The sequence below is a fragment of the Aotus nancymaae genome, unplaced genomic scaffold, assembly GCF_030222135.1.
Source record: "Aotus nancymaae isolate 86718 unplaced genomic scaffold, 86718_ANA_hifiasm-v0.15.2.pri h1tg000090l, whole genome shotgun sequence".
NCBI lineage: Eukaryota > Metazoa > Chordata > Mammalia > Primates > Aotidae > Aotus > Aotus nancymaae.
In genome coordinates, this window is record NW_026988505.1 from 3,856,161 (window position 1) to 3,878,426 (window position 22,266).

The 22,266-nt window shown below is 38.2% G+C and overlaps 1 protein-coding gene across 1 annotated transcript in view; it reads left to right on the plus strand.

Annotated features, from left to right (window-relative positions):
* Positions 1–22,266, plus strand: part of CSMD1 (CUB and Sushi multiple domains 1) — a 2,129,340-nt gene that overhangs the window by 1,669,648 nt on the left and 437,426 nt on the right. Inside the window, exons 20-22 of the mRNA XM_064369795.1 lie at positions 1,183–1,398; positions 8,582–8,770; positions 20,700–20,869. Coding sequence (XP_064225865.1) covers positions 1,183–1,398; positions 8,582–8,770; positions 20,700–20,869 — 575 coding nt within the window. The remainder of the gene's footprint in view (positions 1–1,182; positions 1,399–8,581; positions 8,771–20,699; positions 20,870–22,266) is intronic.

The window sequence follows — 22,266 nt, forward strand, 5'->3', positions numbered from 1 at the left end:
AGTGACCAAAGTTTTGTCATCATAAAAATACACGTTTATTAGAAATTATCTATTCACAGTTAATTTTATTAATTTCACTATAGTAATCCAGAAACAAGACTTTGTGGTTCTGGTTTCTATAAGGTAATATGCATTAGGGGTGTCCAAAACTACATTTTCAAGGAATTTTTTCCTCAGTTATGCTGACTTCCATTTAAGACTTTCTTTTTTTCTTTTCTTTTTTTTTTTTTTTTTTTGGAGACACTGTCTTGCCCTGTTACCCATGATTGATTGTGATGGTGTGATCTTGGCTCACTGCATCCTCCGCCTCCCACGTTCAAACTATTCTCGCCTCAGCCTCCAGTGTAACTGGGACTACAGGCACCCACCGCCACACCCAGCTAATTTTTCTGTTTTTAGTAGAGACAGGGTTTCACCATGTTTGTCAGGCTGGTCACAAACTCCTGACCTCTGCCTTGGCCTCCGAAAGTGTTGGGATTACAGGCGTGAGCCACTGTTCCTGCCCCAACTAAGATTTTCTGAAGGGTACTTGTTTAGTGTAAATTGAAAAATTGTCTGGTTTTTTGTCCCTCTGGGACAAATACTGTCCCTAAGGGCCTACTGACAATTTTTGAATGAAACCCATTGTAAACATTTTGACCTATTTTTCTTAAATATTTGTATCTACATCTATATATGTATCTATATATAGCTACATCTATAATCTCCATATCTACCTCAATATTCATATCCACATATCTTCATATTTACATCATATCTGTACTTATATGCACCTAAGTATTTATTTTCATTGTTTATTCCCTCTACTTTCTTTTATTTCTAAAGCAATTCTCTTTCTATCCATTTTCCTCAACTTCAAAGTTAGATTTACATATTAAGATAGTATGTTAATATTTAGATTCAATACTTTGATGTGTCTAAGTTCAGAAAAAAATTTTCAGCAATTGTACTTCTAACCTCTCTCTTTTTCTCTCTCTCCTCCACATCTCTCTCTCTCCTCTCTCTATCATCTCTGTCTTTGTGGCTACTACTCTCTGGACTCTGTCTCCCCCTCTCTTTTTCTATCTCTTCTTCTCTATTTCTGTCATGTCTGTGTCTGTGTCTCTCTGCATCGCTCTCTGTCCCGTCTCTCCCATATCTCTCTCTCTCTCTCTCGCTCTCGATCTCTCCTTCCATTCTCAGGAGTTCAGATGATCTTTCACACTTTTCACCTTGAGAGTTCCCATGACTATTTACTGATCACAGAAGATGGGAGTTTTTCTGAGCCGGTCGCCAGGCTCACTGGGTCGGTGTTGCCTCACACGATCAAGGCAGGCTTGTTTGGAAACTTCACCGCCCAGCTTCGGTTTATATCAGACTTCTCCATTTCCTATGAGGGCTTCAATATCACATTTTCAGGTATGTTGGTCTTGTTTGCGCTTTGTCTCCTCTGGCAACAATACTGCCATTTCTCTTAGAATGTGAGTAAGAGTGTGAGTGTGTAATGTGTACATGAGTGTGTTTGTGCATGTGTGACTACAGGCATGTTTCCAACCAATGGGGTGCAGGAAGCTGAGCCTCCACGAGGCACGGTGCATACACAGTTATATGGCATCTAGAAAATGACGCTTTGTGTTATGCAATTTGTGAATGCTCATCTTCGAAAAATCTGTAAATGTCACTATCTTCTGCAAAGCCCTTCCTACTCGATTATCTTCACCAACTCTAGAAAATCTCTGAGAAAAGTTTTCTCACTGGGAGGTGTCCTCAGGGTCAGTTGTCACCCAATTGCAATGATTTCTACCCTCTGGTAGGTGCCAATATTTGCATTGATAGCCACCTCTAGGATGAAGGAAGCATGTGAATACACACAGTCAAGGATGAGCTGGTAGTTTAGTATATTCGTACACAGTGACAAAAAGTACTCTAAGTTAGGTAATGTCTTTATTTTAATGATAATATATAGATCATATTTGCATAAGGTTTATGTTACAGCAGAAATTATTTGTATGGCTTAGACTGTTTAATTCGTATATTTCTATGACACAGATGCTAATTATTTTGACAGATAAGAAAAAATTACCCCCACTTAAAAACTGGCCAAATATGTGAGAGAGAAAGTTGGTCGCATAAACAAATAATGCTTAGTCACATTCAGAACCTCTGCAATATCCTCATTACCATCATGCCCCCACCCTCCACCAACAGAAAGGGCCCTGCTTCACCACAGCTGCCCATGGATGGAAGCAATCACATTGACTTGCATTTGCACACATGATGCTTTGGATGAAGAGTGTTTTCCTTCGTTACTCCCCATAGCCCAGATCCAACGTCATTTTCATAAGGTGGTCCCTAGGTATGACAGTCACATGTGATTTCTTCTGCTTTTGAGATCCCATAAATTCCTTAATAACTTTTGATGTCACTTATGAGATTATATGTTGCAGTATTTGAGTATTTATCTTCTCTCCCAAACTGAAAGTAAAAATCTTGGTAGAAAGTTGGCTTGCCCCATGTTCATATAAACAACAGCTCTACTGCTATATCATACTCATAAGTAAGATGAGTTACTCATAAGTAAGATGGTTTTCGACTGTGCGAGGGTTGACACCCCAACCAGTGTATTATTCAGGGTCACCTGTTCTTGGGGTGTATTGAATAATACACAGGTTTTGGCATCAACCGCTGTGCAGTGGAAAATCTGAGTATAACTTTCGAGGCCCCCAAAACTTAACTACCAATAGTCTGTTGTTGACCAAAAGCATTACAATGACATAAACAGTTAACACATAAATAAACTAGTATCTACATATATTTTGTGCTTTCGTGATATACCTAACATTTTACTAATTTTTAAAATATTTCTTGATGACATGGTTCACCTGCATGTGTTTTTAGGTTACCACAAATCTCCAAACAATTGCCAATGTATTTATCGAAAACAATTTACGTATAAATGGACTCAAGTAGTTCAAACACACGTTTTTCAAGAGTTAACTGTAATAAGAACTTCTTAATTACTTACTACTGCATGATCATTAACATTACGTAGAATAAAATACTGTCTTCAAGGAAAATATTTCTTGGGGATTTTGAGATGCTCTGAACTATTTTATGCTTCCTCTAATTCTACCTAGTTGCAATTTATCTTAATCTGACTGTTGATTTTTCTTGGTATTTCACTGCTCGAGTGAAGCTTTCAGGACTGTCACAGACCACTTGATTTCTTGGAAATTTGGTGTAATCAGCAGTAATCAAGAAACTTGGCCACTTTATATATCAAAGACTTCAATTTTCCCAATACTAATTCCTAAATCCCTCTCTCTGTGCATTCTCCCCTGGCATATCTCAATTAGTATCACTATGAGAATATCACTACCCTCTGTTTTTACTTTCATCATGATCCAAAATGAATTTAAATAGACTTCTCCAAAAAAAGAAAATGGCAGTGACGCAAGTCTGTTGTTCACTTCTGCAGGTGTTTCTCAGGAGTCTATGCAAATTCTTTTCATTTTACTGCATCAGTTTCTTATTCTGATGCCCTCAGCACAGGGCTGACAATAAGTCTTTTGATGACTACTGTCTTAGTCTGTTTGTGCCGCTTGCTGTAACAGAATACCTGAGACTAGGTAATTTATAAATAATAGCAATTTTTTTCTCAGTCCTGGAGGCTGGAAAGTCCAAGATCAAGGTGCTTGTGTCTGGGGTGAGCCTTCCTGCTGTGTCATCACATGGCAGAGGGTGTAGGTTCAAAAGAGGAGGATCGCCATATTCCCGTGTGGTAGAAGACCAGAAGTCCTTTTATAATGGCTTTAATCCATTAACGAGGATGAATCCCTCCTGACATAAACAGGCTCCCCCAAAAGGGGATCAAACTTCCAGCACATGGATTTTGTGTAACATGCTCAGACCATACATATAACCAAAAGCCAGAATGTAACTATACAACTGACACTCTCATTATAAACTACTTACACAGACAAGCAAGCCAACAACAACAAAATACTCTTTCATGGGTGTTTGAAGTGGTAACAGTCTGTAAACATTTAGAACAATTCAACTCAATATAACCAATAGAAAATAATACATAAAGCTTGCAGAAGAAATCAGTTTTATCTAGACAGTTGCACACAAGCAGAAAGTCTTTTTAAAAACAGAAGACAACACCTTTTGTTGATTGAAAAGTTGACTTTAAAGTAAACAAGTTCTCTAGGTATGTTAGAGGAGTAATTTCATTTGGAACAATTTTTGCTTTAAAACTGGCTGCAAATGATTGCCGGTCACATGGATGCCATGGAGTTTATTTTTTAAGTGTACAAATAAGTAGCATCTTTATTATACAAATGAAGCATTTACCCATCCAGAGACTTTTTTGCTTATCATGAATGACATGCGTGTGCTTTTATGTCTGCCTTCTTTCCTGTTAGTCGAGTTTATTTCTGCCTTTCTCAGAAGGCTTTATTAAAGTAGTATTTCCTGATTGTGTTTCCTAGTCAGTATTTCTGCAGATGTTAATGGTAATATTGTAGAAAAAGAGCTCCATATTCCTATATGCTTAGATAAATCTGCACAATCCATGTTCTACATAACGCTGTCTACTACTAGTTGCTAACTATGTACGCTGAGCACTCCACACTTCCTTCCCCCTCCTACAATGTGTCTGCTTCTTGAGTGCTAACTTCTAGTGAGTTAGCATCATTTCTCAGTCATTCTCTTCAAAAGGTTAAAACTTGGACAACTTTGTGCCTTTACATATGTGGTTTTCTCTTCATGAAAAAGCCTTTTCTGCATCTTTTACCAGGCAAAACTCCTCCTGTTGCAGGTCAGAGGGTGTCTATGACATGCAGCCTTTCTTCTTTTTTCTAAGCAGATTTTTTTTTCTTCTATATGACATAGGAGAAAAACGTTTTATAACAGCGTTTTCATACCAAAGTTACTTACTTCCCAAAATTGCTTTTCTGTATTTGTCTCCTTCGATAGTACCGTGAATTTTCAAATGAAGGTACTGTTTTTGTTGTTGAGTTGTGAGTACCTGAGATGGAGGAGAATGTATTCATTCTTTAATTGCCGAGGCAGGTCTCCAACAGGCTGAGACTTGATTGTGAAGCAGAGAATGGGCAGACCGGCTAATTTGGGTTGGCTCTCAGAAAAATAAGGTGCAGCAGGAGGACTGGGCCATGAAGTTAGGATAAACAAGAAGGGCACTGCAGCCAGACCCCTGAAACTGAGGGAAAAGTGAAAGGATGTAAAGTTAGTTATGGAGGGCAGACAACGTAAGTAACTTGGATGTTAATTGTGAATGTTGCATGAAGCCATTGGATGGATTTGAAGAGCTTGACATGATCTGATCTTTTTCAATGTTTACTTGAAGGATAATGTGTGAGTCTCAACAAGAACATGTTATATAATAATCCCAGAAGGAGATGCCAGATGGAAGTTCAGACTACAGGAAGGATGGTAGGGTAGAGCTGACTTGATTGGCAGGAAGTGAAGGTGTCATGTAAAATAGAGAGTGGGGTCAAGGTTTTCAACCTGTGTGAATGAAGATGCTGTGTTTTACTTGAAAAACACTGGGAATAAAGCAGTTTTGGGAAGAAAATACAGACTTTTTATCTTGGGGATATTGAGGGATGTATTCAAGAGTGATTGACGAGAGTGTTCAGTTCACATAACAGTATCATATTAAAGAAAAAGAAATACTGGAAAGTCATCAGAATACAGCGTTAATTTCAATGCATGGAACAGCAGAAGATATGAATCAGCCAATTGAGAAGTTGGGGTCAGTAGGTTAGAAGGAGAGTGGCATCCCACGGGCAAAGAAAGGAAACCCTTTTAAGAAAGAAGAGAGCATTCAACTGTTTTAAAACCTACTTAGTAAGACGGGGACTAAGAATTGACCATTGTTTTTTGTATCTGGAGGTCACAGTGGCTTTGGTAAGATCTATTTGAGTAGAAGGCTGTGAAGGAAACCTGAATAGTTGAGATGAAGAGAATCTTGGAAGAGAAGATGGGAAAATGGAAGGTGCACCGAACACTTTGAAAAGTTTCTGCTAATGATAACCAGAGAGGTGGTGTGGTGGCTGGGGTGACTGAAGTCCAGAGATTGGTTTTGTTCATTTGCTTTGTTGGTTGGTTTGGTCGTTTACCTCATTCTTAAGATTGACCCTGTAACACAGATTTTTATCTTGATGGAAATAAGTCAAGAGAATTGATGAAGGAAAAGAAAAAGCATAAACTCTGAGAACAAAATCTTTGAGTTGGTGAGAGGATGGAATTCTGAGGGGAATACACTTTTCTTGTGTTAGATGAAGGTTAGAATGTACACAGTGCAAATATACTTTGCATAATAATAATTATGTGACAGTTAATATAAGAGAATACTTACAAAGCCTAATCGAGATGGATACAACTAATACACACCTTCTAACCTCATGGTATCGTTTCAGGCCTTCTGTCTTTGTAAGCACCTTTCAGAAGAAATTGTATAAACTGTGGAGTAAAAATATACACAAAGCAAAGAACCACAAGATCATAGTGTTTCTTTATATAAGATAATAGGTATAGCATATACTAATATCAAATTTTCTCCTATTTGGTGAAAATTTTCAATTTTTTTAAAGAAATGACAAGAAATGTGTGGTTTGAATTGAGTACACACAGTATATCCTTAGATAGAAGGAGAATGATAACAGCAAGGTGTGAGATAACATTATCTGGATTGTGACATCTTTATTTTAGTATTTTCTAAAAACTAAAATAACATATGATATGTTGTCAATTAATGTTTGTTGAGTTCAATTAAATGAAATTGTTTACATTATTTTCTTTCTGACTCATACTTTACATAAGTCAAATTAATAAGCATATCTCAAGGTTATCAAAATTAATTTGAACATATTAGAGACTCAGAGGCGACTGCTTATCTAAATTCAGAGCAGAACAGAGGTAATTCAGAAAGTATGCACCTCAGAGGTTTACCAGTAAGCTAAGTGAGATGGAGGAAGTCTTTGGGTACAGAGTTCCATAATGAAGTTTTTATAAAAGTGTGGCTAAGAAATATCAATGACTAACTCAGCAGATAAAAACTAAAAAAAAAAAAAAGAAAAAGGATCAGATTTAAGGAGTATTGAGAGAAAATAGATGAGTTTGACTTCATATGTTCAGTGAGAATATTGAACCTAAAATTTAGGAGAAATCTAAAGATGATGTTGAAACAAAGGAATAATTTTTTTTGAAAGATTAGCATAGTTTTCTAAATGTTTCTTCCCCACGGCAAACTAAAAGTGATCTCCGATGTCCTGATTATTTGCAGTAATGTGCATCTTTTAATTGAATACCTTTCAGTATTCTCTCTAAAGCTCTTCTTACCGTTCCAATGCCTAAGGATAGTTCTCTAGTTGGCTGGCTGACTGTTTGATACTATTTGACTTAACGGGTCATTCCAGCCTGGGGAGACTGCAGGAAGGAGGAAACCATACAAATAGGCACTGGTACACACTTTCTTACTTCCCACTGAAAAAACGTGGACTTGATAATGGACCAAGAAGCCAATGATAGTCAGAGCTCAATTCCATGTATATACTACAGAGAGCAGAAGGAGTTGGCTATAAAGTATACGGCAAATACAGAAGTGAGCTGTCAGTGCTGACGTTTTGAATACTTACTCCTAAAATGCAGCAAAATGTCAGACATTTCTTTTTAAATTTATATTTAGCATTTTCCTCTTGAATGGTTTATAGTAATTTCTAGTACAAAATCTTGTCTACTACATTTCGATCTGGCATGGTTTGCAGATTGAAAATAAACAGAAGAAAAGTCCACTGTTCCTCACTGAGGTGTATTCTAGAGGTGAAATTGGCTTCGATAAGCTTTCCACAAATACAGCCTTGTGCCTTTGCTTTTATGTTATGCTTCATGCCTTGGTCATCAAAAAGCACCTTTGGGAGGGATACAGTAACTAATTCGAGCAATTAGAAATATCAGTAAAATAATTCCACACTCTCAAACTGACAGCTTTGAAGTAAATCATCTCATTTTAATACAGTATTTGTCTATTTGTCTTCTAGTTACATAATTATTATACACATTTATAGGGTACATGTGATATTTTGATACATGAGTAGAATGTGTGACAAACATGTCAAGACATTCAATACACCCATCACTTCAAACAAAATATTTCTTTGTATTGGGAACATTTTGTATTTTGCCTTCGAGCTGTTTGGAAATGTATACTATATTATTGCTCTCTACAGTCACCATACTCTGTTATCAAATATTAGAAGATTTTTCTTCTAACTGTATCCTTATATCCATTGACAAACATCACTTCATCCTTCCCTCCATACACCCCCTTCTTGGCCTCTAGTAACTATCATTCTTATATGTCAATTCTTAAAAAAAAATACTAAATCCCATGTTATTTGTTACAGACAGTTCATTCTAAAAAAAAAAAAAAAATGCATATAACAGTTGTAACAGTGTTTGTGTAAAATATATGTGTAGGTTTATTTTTTAGTAATAGCACCTTTTTATTCTGCTATGTAATCTTTATGTATTTACCCAAATCCTCATGCATTTACTCTGTCTCTGCATGCCTCAGAATATGACCTGGAACCGTGTGATGATCCTGGAGTCCCTGCCTTCAGCCGAAGAATTGGTTTTCACTTTGGTGTGGGAGACTCTCTGACATTTTCGTGCTTCCCAGGATATCGCTTAGAAGGTGCAACCAAGCTTACCTGCCTGGGTGGGGGCCGCCGTGTGTGGAGTGCACCTCTGCCAAGGTGTGTGGGTAGGTGGTCACACGCTTTCATTTCATTCATCCATGGGGGCAGGACATAGCCCAGGCAAGAAGCCCAAGGTGGTCAGGTGGGGTCGGGGTGGGGGTGACAAGGAAGAGGGTGAGAGTGTGGGCCCCACTCTGCAAGTCAGGGGAGAAGGGAGCTGCCTAACTACTCTGGGATTGAATTATGTCATCTATAATGTAAGTCCCTTTCAGCTCTGAAATTTTATGATTGAAGAATAGTGAAAGCATGTGTCAAGCATATTGATGAAGGGAAAAAATATATGTAGAGAGAGAAAATCTGGAATAAAAGAAAAAAAATGAAAGATAGAAGCCAAGCTATAATAGCACCACCTCTGACGATTATATTGAATGAAAGCAGCAAGTGTCCTTGGTACAACGATGGTGGCAATTCTGTTTTTGTTGTCAGTTGCACACTTTGATTGGATGATGGTTGCATACTCCTGCTAAATGAGCATGATGGGCATTTGAATGCTGAATTTGCTTTTTCAGTGCAGTGTGTTCTGGAGGAATCCAAGAGATAATTCCAAAGAGTAACTTGAATTTTTATTTCAGTACTTTGAAATGAGGTACTAGGGTTACATGCAGGAATTGGCTTGCTGATCCAGGGGGGTAACGTTTATTGGCCATCTGGTAACTGTGCCACTCTGAGAAGTTTAGCAAAGGAGAATCATAACTGCTGTTGTAGCTCAAATAGCGTGTGTTGGCCACACAGCCAGAGCTCTCATAGTTAGCCATACAGACAAGGCCTAGTTCCTGCCATCCAGCCATGTTGCTCAGCAGATGCTGGGTCTTAAAGATTGTTCCTTAAAGTTACAAAACATGACTAATGTCATTGTGAAGAAAAAAGGGAGGTAAGAGATTAACGATGGTTCTCCTTTACACTGAGCCTTCTGAGTCCATGGAGAGTCCAGAATACGAACCACACTAATTTAACCAGTTAATGAACCGGAGGCAGGTAGGGGAGGTCTGAAAATAAAATTTAATAATCCCTATAAAACACAAACATTTTCACTTAGCATAACTTGTTTTATTTTACCATGGTTCAAAATCTCTTTAGTTTTTGGTATTGCTTAGGAATATCATGTACCTCAAATTATAAAGCTGTCATTTTGGATTTTAATGATCCAGAGATACATAGTCAGAATTTCATTAATCAAAAAAAAAACAAATAAACGTGAATCAAATCATGTGTCTCTTTCCAAAACATGTATCTATACATTTTTACAATCTGTTTTTCTCCTTAAAAAAAAAAGTGGTTCTTACTTTTTATGATTATAATATTTATTTGAGAGTAGAATGCAAATTTTGACTATTATCTCAAGAAAACAAGATATGGTATTTTGCAGATGATCTTAGTAGTTCCCAGAGTTGGCTAGAGTCTATTCTAGAGACTCCTAATTGAAATCATTTGAAATCTGGACAAACCCCCAACTCAGTGAAATCAAAGTGGTATTTAGATATGTAACAGTAAGTAGTCTACTAGATAATGAAAAGACCCATTAAATGTTCTATTTCATCTAGGTTCACCATCTTTAAGCTGTTTTTCTTGTCATTCAGGTTTTTACTCTGTGGTCTAAAATATGAAATAATCAGTAACTAGAGTCAGAAGAATAGTTAATATTTACTAAGCACTTTATGATAGACCAGGCACTGCTCCAGGCTCCTTCCATGTAATAATGTGTTTAGTCCCATGACATCTCTATGAAGTAAATGCTATGATTGACAGTTCCCTTTTATAGATGGAAATATTAAGGCAAAAAGACTCTACGAACTTTGCCCCAAAACACCAAGCTAGGAAGACTCGAACCCAGGGAGCATGCAACTCAGCCTTTAACCACAGCACTGGACAGGGAAACAGAGGACCTGGGACAGGCCATTTTTGTATTTAGCCTTTTGCATTTTGCCTACGGTTTCGTGGTTTTTCTTCCAGCCCTTCTGGTGCATTTGGGTGCTGTCTTCATTTCTTTCTCTCTCATTCCCCACACCTGCTTACCTCCGAGTTCTGAAGGATTCTGCCCACTGCCAAGCTCTCAGGTCAGGATCCTCCTTCTTGCCCTCCTAGCCCCAGCTCCCTCCAGGAACCCCCTTCCCTCTGATGGTTCCCTGGACTCCCCAGATCCCACCAGTCCCAGGGGCTACAGCTCCCAGAATGCTCTATCCAAAGTGAAAACCCCATCAATTTTCCCGCTGTAACAGCCTGGTCATTGCTTCCCCTGCTACTCAGATCACTCTCCTTCCATGCTGTCCTGGCTCAGAGTCCCTCGTTCACTGTGGCTCTCCAAAGTGGACTCAGTGCTCAACCAGCATCTCGTGGTGACAGATGGAGCCCTCTCAGGCCCCCAGAGCACCAGTGCTCTTTCTATAAGTTTGGTGCAAAAGTAATTGCAGTATTTGCCAATTTGCCATTAGGGGTTTTTTTGGTTTGTTTCATTTTGTTTTGTTTTTTTTTTTAAGATGGAATCTCACTCAGTCACCCAGGCTGGAGTTCAGTGGTGTGATCTTGGCTCACTGCAACCTCCGCCTCCTGGGTTCAAGCAATTCTCCCACCTCAGCCTCCCAAGTCTCTGGGATTACAGGTACCTGCCACCATGCCCAGCTAATGTATGTGTGTGTATGTGTGTGTATTTTCGTAGAGATGGGGTTTCACCATGTTGGCCAGGCTGGTCTCGAACTCCTGACCTCAGGTGATGTGCCTGCCTCTACCTCCCAAAGTGCTGGGATTATAGGCGTGAGTTGTGTCTAATTTAATCTGCAGGCTGCTCCTTCCTTTAGGATCAACCACCCCGCTCTCCTCTCAGGCTGGCTCTCTCTGTTTCCAGCTCCCCTGTAGTGTTCCCTTTCTCTACCCGCTTGCCCCCAGGCTGCAGGGCGAGCCTCCCTCCCTGGCAGGTGTTGGACTCACTCAAGTTGACTTCCTCTCTTTGTCTTCCTCCTCAGACTGACAGCTCCTTTACAGTGGGCTGCCTCATCCCTAAGATCTAGTTCTGTGTATCCAAAAAAGGAAAATTACTTTCCTCAGAAGCTTCTCTTTTGATCTCAGAAATTTGATTCATCCATACTTCATGTTCCTTTCTCTAAAATTATAGAAATAAAAATGATTTGCCTGTGGTAGAAAGAGGCAAATCCATACCAAAGGTTGCAGGTGTCACATAAGGAATGTTGGTTGAGTCAGAAGCATGCTGTCTTAGCCTCCCTAATAAATGCCTGACCTTACATGGAATTTCCAGTGAGCATCTGAGCTGAGAACTATTTTCCTCTTTATCAAGTCATTCTTAAATGAAAGAGATGGAACCTTTTTTATTTGTGTTTTTTCAACCTGATTATGTTTTTAGGATGATAGAAATAATATCATATATACCTTGGGTATGCAACCTCATTAGAAATGCTTAAACCTCCCCTTCTGGCACCTGTTGTTCATCTGTATTATACATATATTATTTAGGAAAATTTTCACTTAGAAGTTAGAGAAAAAGTTACCCACATTGACTTAGTCAAAATGAAAGTTTATTTGTCAGGTGATATAAAGTCCATACATAGGGACAGCTTCAGGTGAAGTTTGATCACGGGTTCAACCTTGTCATCAAGAACCTGAGGTCTCAGTATCTCTCAGTTTTGCCAACCTGAATAAAGCACTGGGTGGCTTCCTGATCTCATATTATCACATACAGTGCTGTAGCCCCACATCCTGCCGCCGCATGGGAACAGCTGTGCAAAGATCGCTTATGTGTAAGTCCTGGGCTTCCTCTCATGAGCCCACATAAAGTCCCATGCCTGTTCCTTTGCAGTCATTGTGGCCAGGGCAGCCGTGATTGTCTTAGTACATTTACAATTGCATCTGCACAGCTGTTGAATAATTACAAAAAGTGAATATTTGTGATGTTTTGTGATATTTTGTAGCATTTTGTTCAAAAGAGCAGGAGCAGAGTCGGAGAGCAGATATGATGGAGATAAATGTTTTTACAGTTCTGTAACCTAATATTGCATCTATGACATTTCAGAATTATCTGATCAAACATTTTTCTCAGACAGGGCATTAAAGTGCTGTATACATCAGTACAAACCATAAATGCCTATCTAGTGAGAGAAATTCTTTTTTTAATGAATGAAAGTGAGATATATCCTCTTATTGATGAACTGTATTAACTCTATTTGCTTGACAAAATAGAAAGTCACTGGGCAAAATGAAAAAAGAAAAAACAACACTCTTAGCCTCAGTTGTTTAATGGATTACAAGTTATTTCCAGCAGGCATAGTAAAACAAAATATCTTGCCTGTATTTTAATTTATATTTAGTTTAACACTAAATGATACATATATAATTATTATATATAATAATTAACACATATATGTAATTTCCGAATAGTTATTTAATATCTCCAATAAAATGACCATTCCTAATATTCAATATGTATTAATTTATACAGACCATTTGGCTACGGCTATGAACCAGGGCTTCCTAGCCTCCACGTCTGTCTGTTGATGAGGCCACCTTGTCTGTGGTACTTCCTTACAGCAGGCCAAGCAGACTGAGACGGCACGTTTCACGGGTGGATGCCTTTGTACAGAAGAACTGACTAAAAAATCAATTAACTCCTTTATTCTGTGTTAATTTAATTTTAATTAGTTTCCTTCCATTGCAAAAGTCTAAATGACAATTCAATTTTAATTACCATTTCAGTAGCTTTTTTATAAAACAGAAAGTGATTTGTATTAAGAAACATTGTATTCATTCATCTTAAATAGGCTATTAAAACACTTTTTAAAAAATGAAACATTTAATTGCCCTGCTAATGGCAATTTTCAATGAATGTTTTAAATCAAGCTGAAATAATTTTTGAAGTTTTGGTCACTTAAATATTGTGATTTTCTGAGCACTTGCTGTTTATTGAATGTCGACGTCTTATTAAATTACGTTCTCTGGATACTGCCCCGGGGTCTGCAGCACCTCTCTCAGGTTCTTTGAAACATTTCCATTCTTTCATTTGAATATCATGTGGTATCCATTTTTGTATACTAGGAGTCCACCTGCACAGCTGTAGAAATAAGGAAAAGGAAGCGTTTTGTGATATGTGAGCTATTTGGTGGTATCTTAGTCACAGAAGCAGGGGCAGTGTTAGCAGATAGGAATGGAGATAACAAGCTTTCACAAGAATTCTTCTAATTTATTTTGAAAACAAAATTAAGTCATAAGACATGTCTCCAAAAATTATACCAATGTTTCTTTGAAGGTCATTTTGTAAAATAGTAACCTATCCCGTTCAGAAAGTTGCTTCCCCAGCAGCATCACTTTCCTATCCTTTGAAATCACAAGGTTATTGAAATCATAAGCAAGTAGCCCTTATGGATTATTTATTATCTACAAATAGAAGTAATTACCAATATTGTGTATTAACAAACATGGGACACTTACTGTACCTTCTGATAAGATTGCCTGGGGTTCAGATCGTAGTCTGCCACTCGCATCTGTGTGATCTTGAGCATGCTAATTAGTGTTATTGTGCCTCAGTTTTCTCATCTGTAAAATGGGTTTAGTTTTCGTATATACCCCATGGAATTGTATTTATTTAATGATGTAATTTTTTTTTTTTCTTTTTGAGACAGACTTTCTTTCTTGTTTCCCAGGCTAGAGTACAATGGCACAATCTTGGCTCACTGCAACCTCAGCCTCCTGGGTTCAAACAATTCTCCTGCCTCAGTCTCCCGATTAGTTGGGACAACAGGTGTATGACACCACACCTGGCTAATTTTTGTATTTTTAATAGAGATGGGGTTTCACTATGTTGGCCAGGATGAAACTCCTGACCTCAGGTGATCTGTCCTCAACCTCCCAAAATGCTGGAATTACAGGCGTGAGTCACCATGCCCTGCCAACGATGTAATATTAATAAGAATATGCACTGTGTAAGTGACATATAGACCAAAATAAAAATTACATAAATTGCTGTACCCCACCAAGCGTGGTATTACTACAACTTATTTTTCCTACAATTACTTCTTTGAACCTTCAAAGACACTCCTCTGGTATTGAAATTTTAGAATTTGTGTTACAAGTCAATCTTCACAATAGCTACACTTTCTGTGTTTTTGTTTAGAGTCTTTAAGATTATTCAGCTGTTTTCTTTTAGTGCCTTCCTCTTTTCCAAACATCCTTTTATCAGGACATGTCCATGCTCCAAGCTCTTTTAGGGACCTACTGCCATGGTTCAAGGAAGCCCACACATTCCCTCCAACCTGGTTCAGGCTGTGTTTGCAGCCCCACCTCCCACAGTTCCTACACATGAGCTCTGCTTCAGTCATGTCGATAAGAGTCATTAAAACATCCTATTTCTTGCTGGGCGCGGTGACTTGAGCCTGTCATCCCAGCACTTTGGGAGGCGGAGGTGGGTGGATCATGAGGTCGGGAGATCAAGATCATCCTGGCCAACATGGTGAAACCCCATCTCTACTAAAATACAAAAAAAAATTAGCCTGGCGTGGTGATGCACACTTGTAGTCCCAGCTACTTGGGAGGCTGAGGCAGGGTTATCGCTTGAACCCAGGAGGCAGAGGTTGCAGTGAGCAGAGATTACACCACTGCACTCCATCCTGGAGACAGAGTGAGACTCGGTCAAAAAAAGCAAGTCCTATTTGTCTCGCACCTGAGACTGTGCCCGGGTCCTGGCATTCCTTCCTCATCCAGGTTTCTCAGGAGGCCTTTGGAGATGCCAACACTGCTACAGTGCCAAATGGAGTCACAGCACTAGGCCCTCCAGGTACAGTGGCCAAGCAGGTTTAAAATGACATATTTTCTTACTGACTTTCACATAAAATCAGAAAAAAAGGGTGACGAAAGCAACAACAAAACTATCCTGTGTTGAATAGGATAGTCTTAAACACAAATAATGACCTAAAACAGAGAAAACATGTAAAAGTCATAATTGAAATTTTAAAAAATGTGATTATGTGTTAATCATCTTTAAAATCTTTGAGGAATATAGGCACTAAAATATAAATTAAATAGTGCACATTGTATGTATATTATGCGTGTATATATTATATGATATATGTTTAATACATATTAAATATATATTTGATTACTTCCATATATATTCATATATAATTTAATATGTATGTATTAAAATAATTTTTCTAGTTAACAAACCAAGTTTGTATACTTTCTTTTTCTTTCTTTTTTTTTGAGACAGAGTCTCACTCTGTCACCCAGGCTGGAGTACAGTGGCATGATCTCGGCTTACCGTAACCTCCACTTCCCAGTTTAAGCGATTCTCCTACCTCAGCGTCCCAAGTAGCTGGACTTAGAGTTGTGCTCCACCACGCCTGGCTAATTTTTGTATTTTTAGTAGAGACGGGGTTTCACCGTGTTGGTCTGGCTGGTCTTGATCAGCTGAACTCAGCTGATCCACCCATCTCAGCCTCCCAAAGTGCTGAGATTACAGGCATGAGTTGGTAGACTTTCATAGCAATTTCATACGCTTGGGGAAAATGCCATGTGAAAGACTATCTTTTGAATTCTGTGCTGTGGTAGAGTGATGGAATCCTGGCTTTGTACATTTGAGTGTTTTGGTCATGTATATTCAGGTTCAGTTATAGCTATATATTGAATAAATGAGCAGTTATTGCATATGTACTTAGAAATCTTAATTGCATCTCAACTTATAAGAAATACTTATTAAGATACTACTAGAAGACTTTACTTTCAAACTGCAAATATAGAGTGGGATTTGGGAAGTGCTAGAAGGCTGGTGAGTTGTTTTTCCCTTAATTTTTTCTAAAAGGTAAAGCAACAGCATTGTCTGTCTATTCAAGATCATCAGTTACCATGGGATGGTGAATTTTGCATAGTTATTATTATATAGTGAGGACTTGATTTAGTTACTACCATTTATTATATATGTCCTTTAAAAAAATCCAGAGTCTAATAAAAACATATGTAAAATTATTAATTTTGGTTTAAATTTTTTTCTCCATATGGATGCACATGCTGAATTTTTCTTTTTTGTCCCACCATTTTTTTATGTATTATGAGAAATGATTGTATAGTTAACGTCCTAAATACTAATATAAGAAATATCAGCTGTATGTAATCCCAGCACTTTGGGAGGCCGAGGCGGGTGGATCACGAGGTCGAGAGATCGAGACCATCCTGGTCAACATTGTGAAACCCCGTCTCTATTAATACAAAAAAATTAGCTGGGCACGGTGGCGCGTGCCTGTAATCCCAGCTACTCAGGAGGCTGAGGCAGGAGAATTGCCTGAACCCAGGAGGCGGAGGTTGCGGTGAGCCGAGATCGCGCCATTGCACTCCAGCCTGGGTAACAAGAGCGAGACTCCGTCTCAAAAAAAAAAAAAAAAAAAAAAAAAAAAAAGAAATATCAGCTGTAATTAATTTGTGACCTGTTTAGAATAAAAGTCCTTAAAAGCACACTTTCTTCTTGAACATTTAAACTTCTATTACTCCAGTTTTTTTATTGTTAATTATCAACAGTAGTGTGAATTATTAATTATAAAGTGCACATAAATGTTATTTTAGGATATTTTTAAAAAGTGCTATTGCCTTTATGAGCACTTAACAGTTTATATCACATCAATAATTAATCCATACTAGTTGTGTGGCCTTGGGAAAGACATTGGTTTATAAACTATTCTGTGCTTCAGTTTCCTCATCTGTAAATGAGGTTTATTGCCCTGTCACAGGGTTACTGTAGATATTATAACACAGACATACACAAGCAGGGTGGTGTGAGACCAAAGAAAGTGCATTCAGCCATAACTAGAACCAAGGAAGAAAACCTGCCCACAGCAAACACAGATCCCTCTAGGAGGTATAGAGAGAAGTCCCAGCTCCCCACGAGAAAGCCCTTCCTGTTCAGAGATACTGGGGTTGGCTCATTCCCAGAGGAAACTAGACTTGGTCTGCTTGGTTTTGCTTTTGTCATGGAATGCCTCCTTAAAGACACACTGGGACATCTTAGAGGAAATTCTCATTCTCTAATAACTCTAGAGAGGGACAAAGCTGTCATCCCACCTTTTGGGGTCAAGATGTGTGGACTTGCCACCATATTCAATCAGTTACCCATCTCCCACAACCCTCCCTGCAGCCTCTTGGCCTCCTTCCATCAGGTAAGAAGACCAACATCATCTCCTGGTGCCCAGTGGATGACCAGAGGCCACGCCCCTCATTATCCCTTCCAGCTCCAGCCCACTGGTAAGAATATGTGGCCCACAACTGCCTGCCCTTCACAGGCCTCTAATGCACTAACTGCAAAAATGCACTTGATATATTCAAATGTATGGTACACCAGAACACACACAATTTCAGCTACCATAGCCATTAAAGAAGATTCCTCTGAAAGATTTCCTCAGACTGAAAATAATTTATTTGCCACTATGCCAGTATATCTTCTATTGCATTAATTGTTTTTAAACTTATAAACCTAATAAAGGATTTAATTTTGAATGATTTCCATTGTTGATTTTTGTTAAATTCAATTTTAAATACTCCCTAATATTTGTGACTAGGTTTCATTTTCTGGTTGTGAGAATTCAATGACTTTCTTTTATTCTCTTTAAGGACAGCACATTTTATAACTGGAAACCCCAACTATTCCCTCCATGGGGCAGCCACAGGAGGACACACAACTTGGCTGTTTGAATTTATTTCCACTTATTTTGGCTTTCATGTGAAAAACACTGTTTCTTCAGAAAAGAAAAACAAAAATAAAAGAATCCAACAAAGACACTCAGTATCCACAAATTATTACTTTTTCCAAGGAGATTACTTATCTGAATAGCATGTTGTTGAGTTTAAAATGTAAAGCCATTTTTCTTCAGTCCTACACTGTCTGCAAATCATCAGATTGCTAACAGAGAAGGAGCACTGTTCAAACACCAGCAAGGTGTGGGCTGGAGTAGGGATGGCCAGATATGGAGCATAAGAAACACATCACTTGCTTTTCTCTCCATATTTTATATATATTTATGTATATGTAAAATAAATATGAATATATATATTATATATATATACATATGCCTACTCATGGGTGTCTGTATATATATTTTTTATATATATATAATATATTTGTATATATATTTATATATATAAATATATTTTTATATATTATATATAAAAATATATATATTTTTAAATGATTATATATATACACACACACACACCTATTCATGAGGGTGTGTATATATATATAATATATCTATTTCCCTTTTAAAATGATTATATATATATATATATATATATACACACACACACATATATATATAAATGGGGTGTATATATATGATTTATATCATTTCTTAAAATGATCATAAATTATTATAAATTCTCAATGGCATCTTTGAGTCACCAGCTGCCTGCACTTCTCCCTCAGCGCTTGCACCCCAAGACCCCCATCCAAAGCCTGCTTTTATGTATTTATTTAAGGAGATAAGGGAGAAGTGAACCCAGGTTGTTAAGTGTTTCTCTCTCTGACTTTCTCCCTACACCCTTCCACATGGAGGCATTCTGAGATTCAATGTGCACAAATCACTTGGAGGCAATCATGGCTCTCTAGCGACTTCCTGCTGGCAAGTGGATTAGGGAATCATGGCCAGTGATGTAGCTGATTGTGTTCATTGTCAAAGAGGGAGGATAGGTATGAGAGAATCAGCATCGTTGCAGTGGGCATGCAGAAGTAATCTGCAAAATTCTGCAATACCTTAAACCCACTGGAAAAGGAACACTGTGCATCCTCCTCCTCTACTCTCAGTATATACATAGCATTTAACTGATGCTCAGTTTCCAACCTGACAATTATTCTTCATGTGAGTAGGCTTCTGTGTGATGTTTACATCAGTGTGCTGGGCACATAGTGTAGCAGTAAAATCGTTGGTGCAGACTCCTGTGGAGCTCGCTTGGGCATACACAAACCTCTCTCTGGGTGTGTGTGTGTGTATGTGTGTGTGTATGTATGCACTCACCTACGTAGACACTTTATTATTTTGTGATCGTGTTGGACTCAGAATTTTGGAACTTTTGAAGTATACTTAAGTGTTATTTAGGTTTTTTTTTTTTTAAAGGTGCTATTCCCTTTCTGAGCACTTAACAGTTTATATTACATCAATAATTAATCTGTACTAGTCTTGTGATCTTGGGGAAAACATTTTGATCTAAACTTCATTTTCACAGTGAAACAGGTGCTGAAAGGTTAAGTGACTTTTTCCAGGTTGACAGAAAGTAGAGAGTTTGTATGTATTTTCACTTTGACCTTTTTAAGAGGAATTTTGTTTGATACAAATTTAGATCTAGAAGTCAACTACCCTTTTCCTTCACTGGGAAAGGGGGAAAGCATATATTTACTGCCATTGAATGTTCCTCCATCCTAAGACAATGCTAAGGTGTTCAGGGCTGTGACATCCTGAAGATGACTCAATGGTTTGGTCTTTCATTAGATTCCCCTTTGAATGCATCCCAGTTGATGACACGAGATATCAATGCAGGAAAACTGCAGAGAAACAATGGTAGAATGGGCGTGCGGGAATTGGTGGGGACATTTCATGAGGCAGGAATGGGGGGTTGGGAGAGGAGCTGTGACAACCCAATGACACAGCCAGCGAGTCACGGTGCTTGAGCATATCTTTTTTTATTCTAGAACTCTCTGTATGATAGCATGCTGCTTCCATGTAGTCAGAGGTCATTCTGTTACAATAAATAAGACAGTCTTGAAAATGAGCTAAGTGAGGTGTCTTTTTTGCCCAGTTGGTAAAGCAATGAAAAAAATCACTGATCTATTTTAAAATAATATATTATTAACAGACATACATTGAGAGAAGAGGAGGCTATCATAATTTTGAAGTTTTTAATCTGATAAAAACAGTAATTCCACTTTTGAATCCTCTTTCTTTAATGTCCTATTTATTTTAGCTGAATGTGGAGCAAGTGTCAAAGGAAATGAAGGAACATTACTGTCTCCAAATTTTCCATCCAATTATGATAATAACCATGAGTGTATCTATAAAATAGAAACCGAAGCCGGCAAGGGTATCCACCTCAGAGCACGAAGCTTCCAGCTGCTTGAAGGAGATACTCTAAAGGTAAAAAGAATCTTCTCCAACGTGATGACTCCAGCTTTTCTTTTCAAAAAATATATTGTCTATCTATTTTCTACATTGATATATGCACATGTTAATATGTTTTTATATATGATTTATTTACACAATGAGTTTGAGAAGGTGTAATGTCAGTTTGCTTAGAACTGTGTATGTGGACTTAGAAATAATTCTGAGTAAACCTAGATCTAAAATTTATTAGTCCAGTGCAAGTTATTTAATACTTGTGCAAGTTATTTAATACTCCAGATCTTTAGCTTCCTTATGTGTAAGAAAATGCAATTGCACCTACCTCTTTGGATGGTTTGAAGGATTTAATACAATAATATAAGTGGATGTTTCTAGCATTGTGTCTAGAACATAATCGTAATTATTAAAACTTTCAGGATTCCAAACCAACCCTTTCTGTAGTTAATCCTGGTTTTCAAATGTGGTTATCATGTGGAAAGCTGGAAAGGTTCTGAAGTGATAATGGAGGCAAATCCAGCCGCTGTGGTCAGATCACAGACAGGGCTGATGATGAGAAGCCAAGCCAGGACAAGACAGAATCTCAATATTGATTCCAGGGGCACCCAGGTCCTGCCTTGATTTACAAAATCCCAGCTCCAACTAGAAATGCTCTTTAATTCCTCAGGCTTCTGATACAATTTTCACCCCTCCTGTAAGTATTTCAATAAATTGGGAACCTTCCGTGATCTAGGGGCTGGAGAATGGGCAGCATAGCCTTGGGGCACTGAAAGGGAAACGCTTTAAGCAACAAGAGCTAATGCTGTCAAACAAGCTTGTCCAACCCGGGCTGTATGGGCCACATGCGGCCCAGCTCAGCTTTGAATGTGGCCCAACACAAATTTGAAAATGTACTTAAAACATTTTGAGAAGTTTTTGTGAATTGTTTTAGCTCATCAGCTATCTTTAGTGTTAGTGTATTTTATGTGTGGCCCAAGACAATTCTTCTTTCAGCATGGTACAGGGAAGCCAAAATATTGGACACCCCTGCTATAAATCATCAGTCTAATCACCTGCTTGTTTCAGTGAGGTGAGTAATTTAGCTGATCAGAAGCCTGGTTTGTGGCAAGAAAGGGACACATGGCTCTTTGATTCCCTTTTTAAAATTCTAGGGTTTTTCTGTTAATTTACGTCTACCTAGATGCACATAGTGATGCATTTCAGATCCAGTAGTGTCAGCTCACTTTGAACTGTGAGCAGAAAGCCAACTGAACAAGAAAAGCCTGTTTGTCCTCCCTTTGCAGAATGGCTGGAAGGGAGCCCCTGCCGGGCTCCACCTGACCTCATTAGAAGTTATGTGCACAGGTCAGGAGAAGCTTATAGATTAAAGAGCTTTACTTCCTCCTAAGGCCGTGTTTGACTGTGTTTCAATGTCA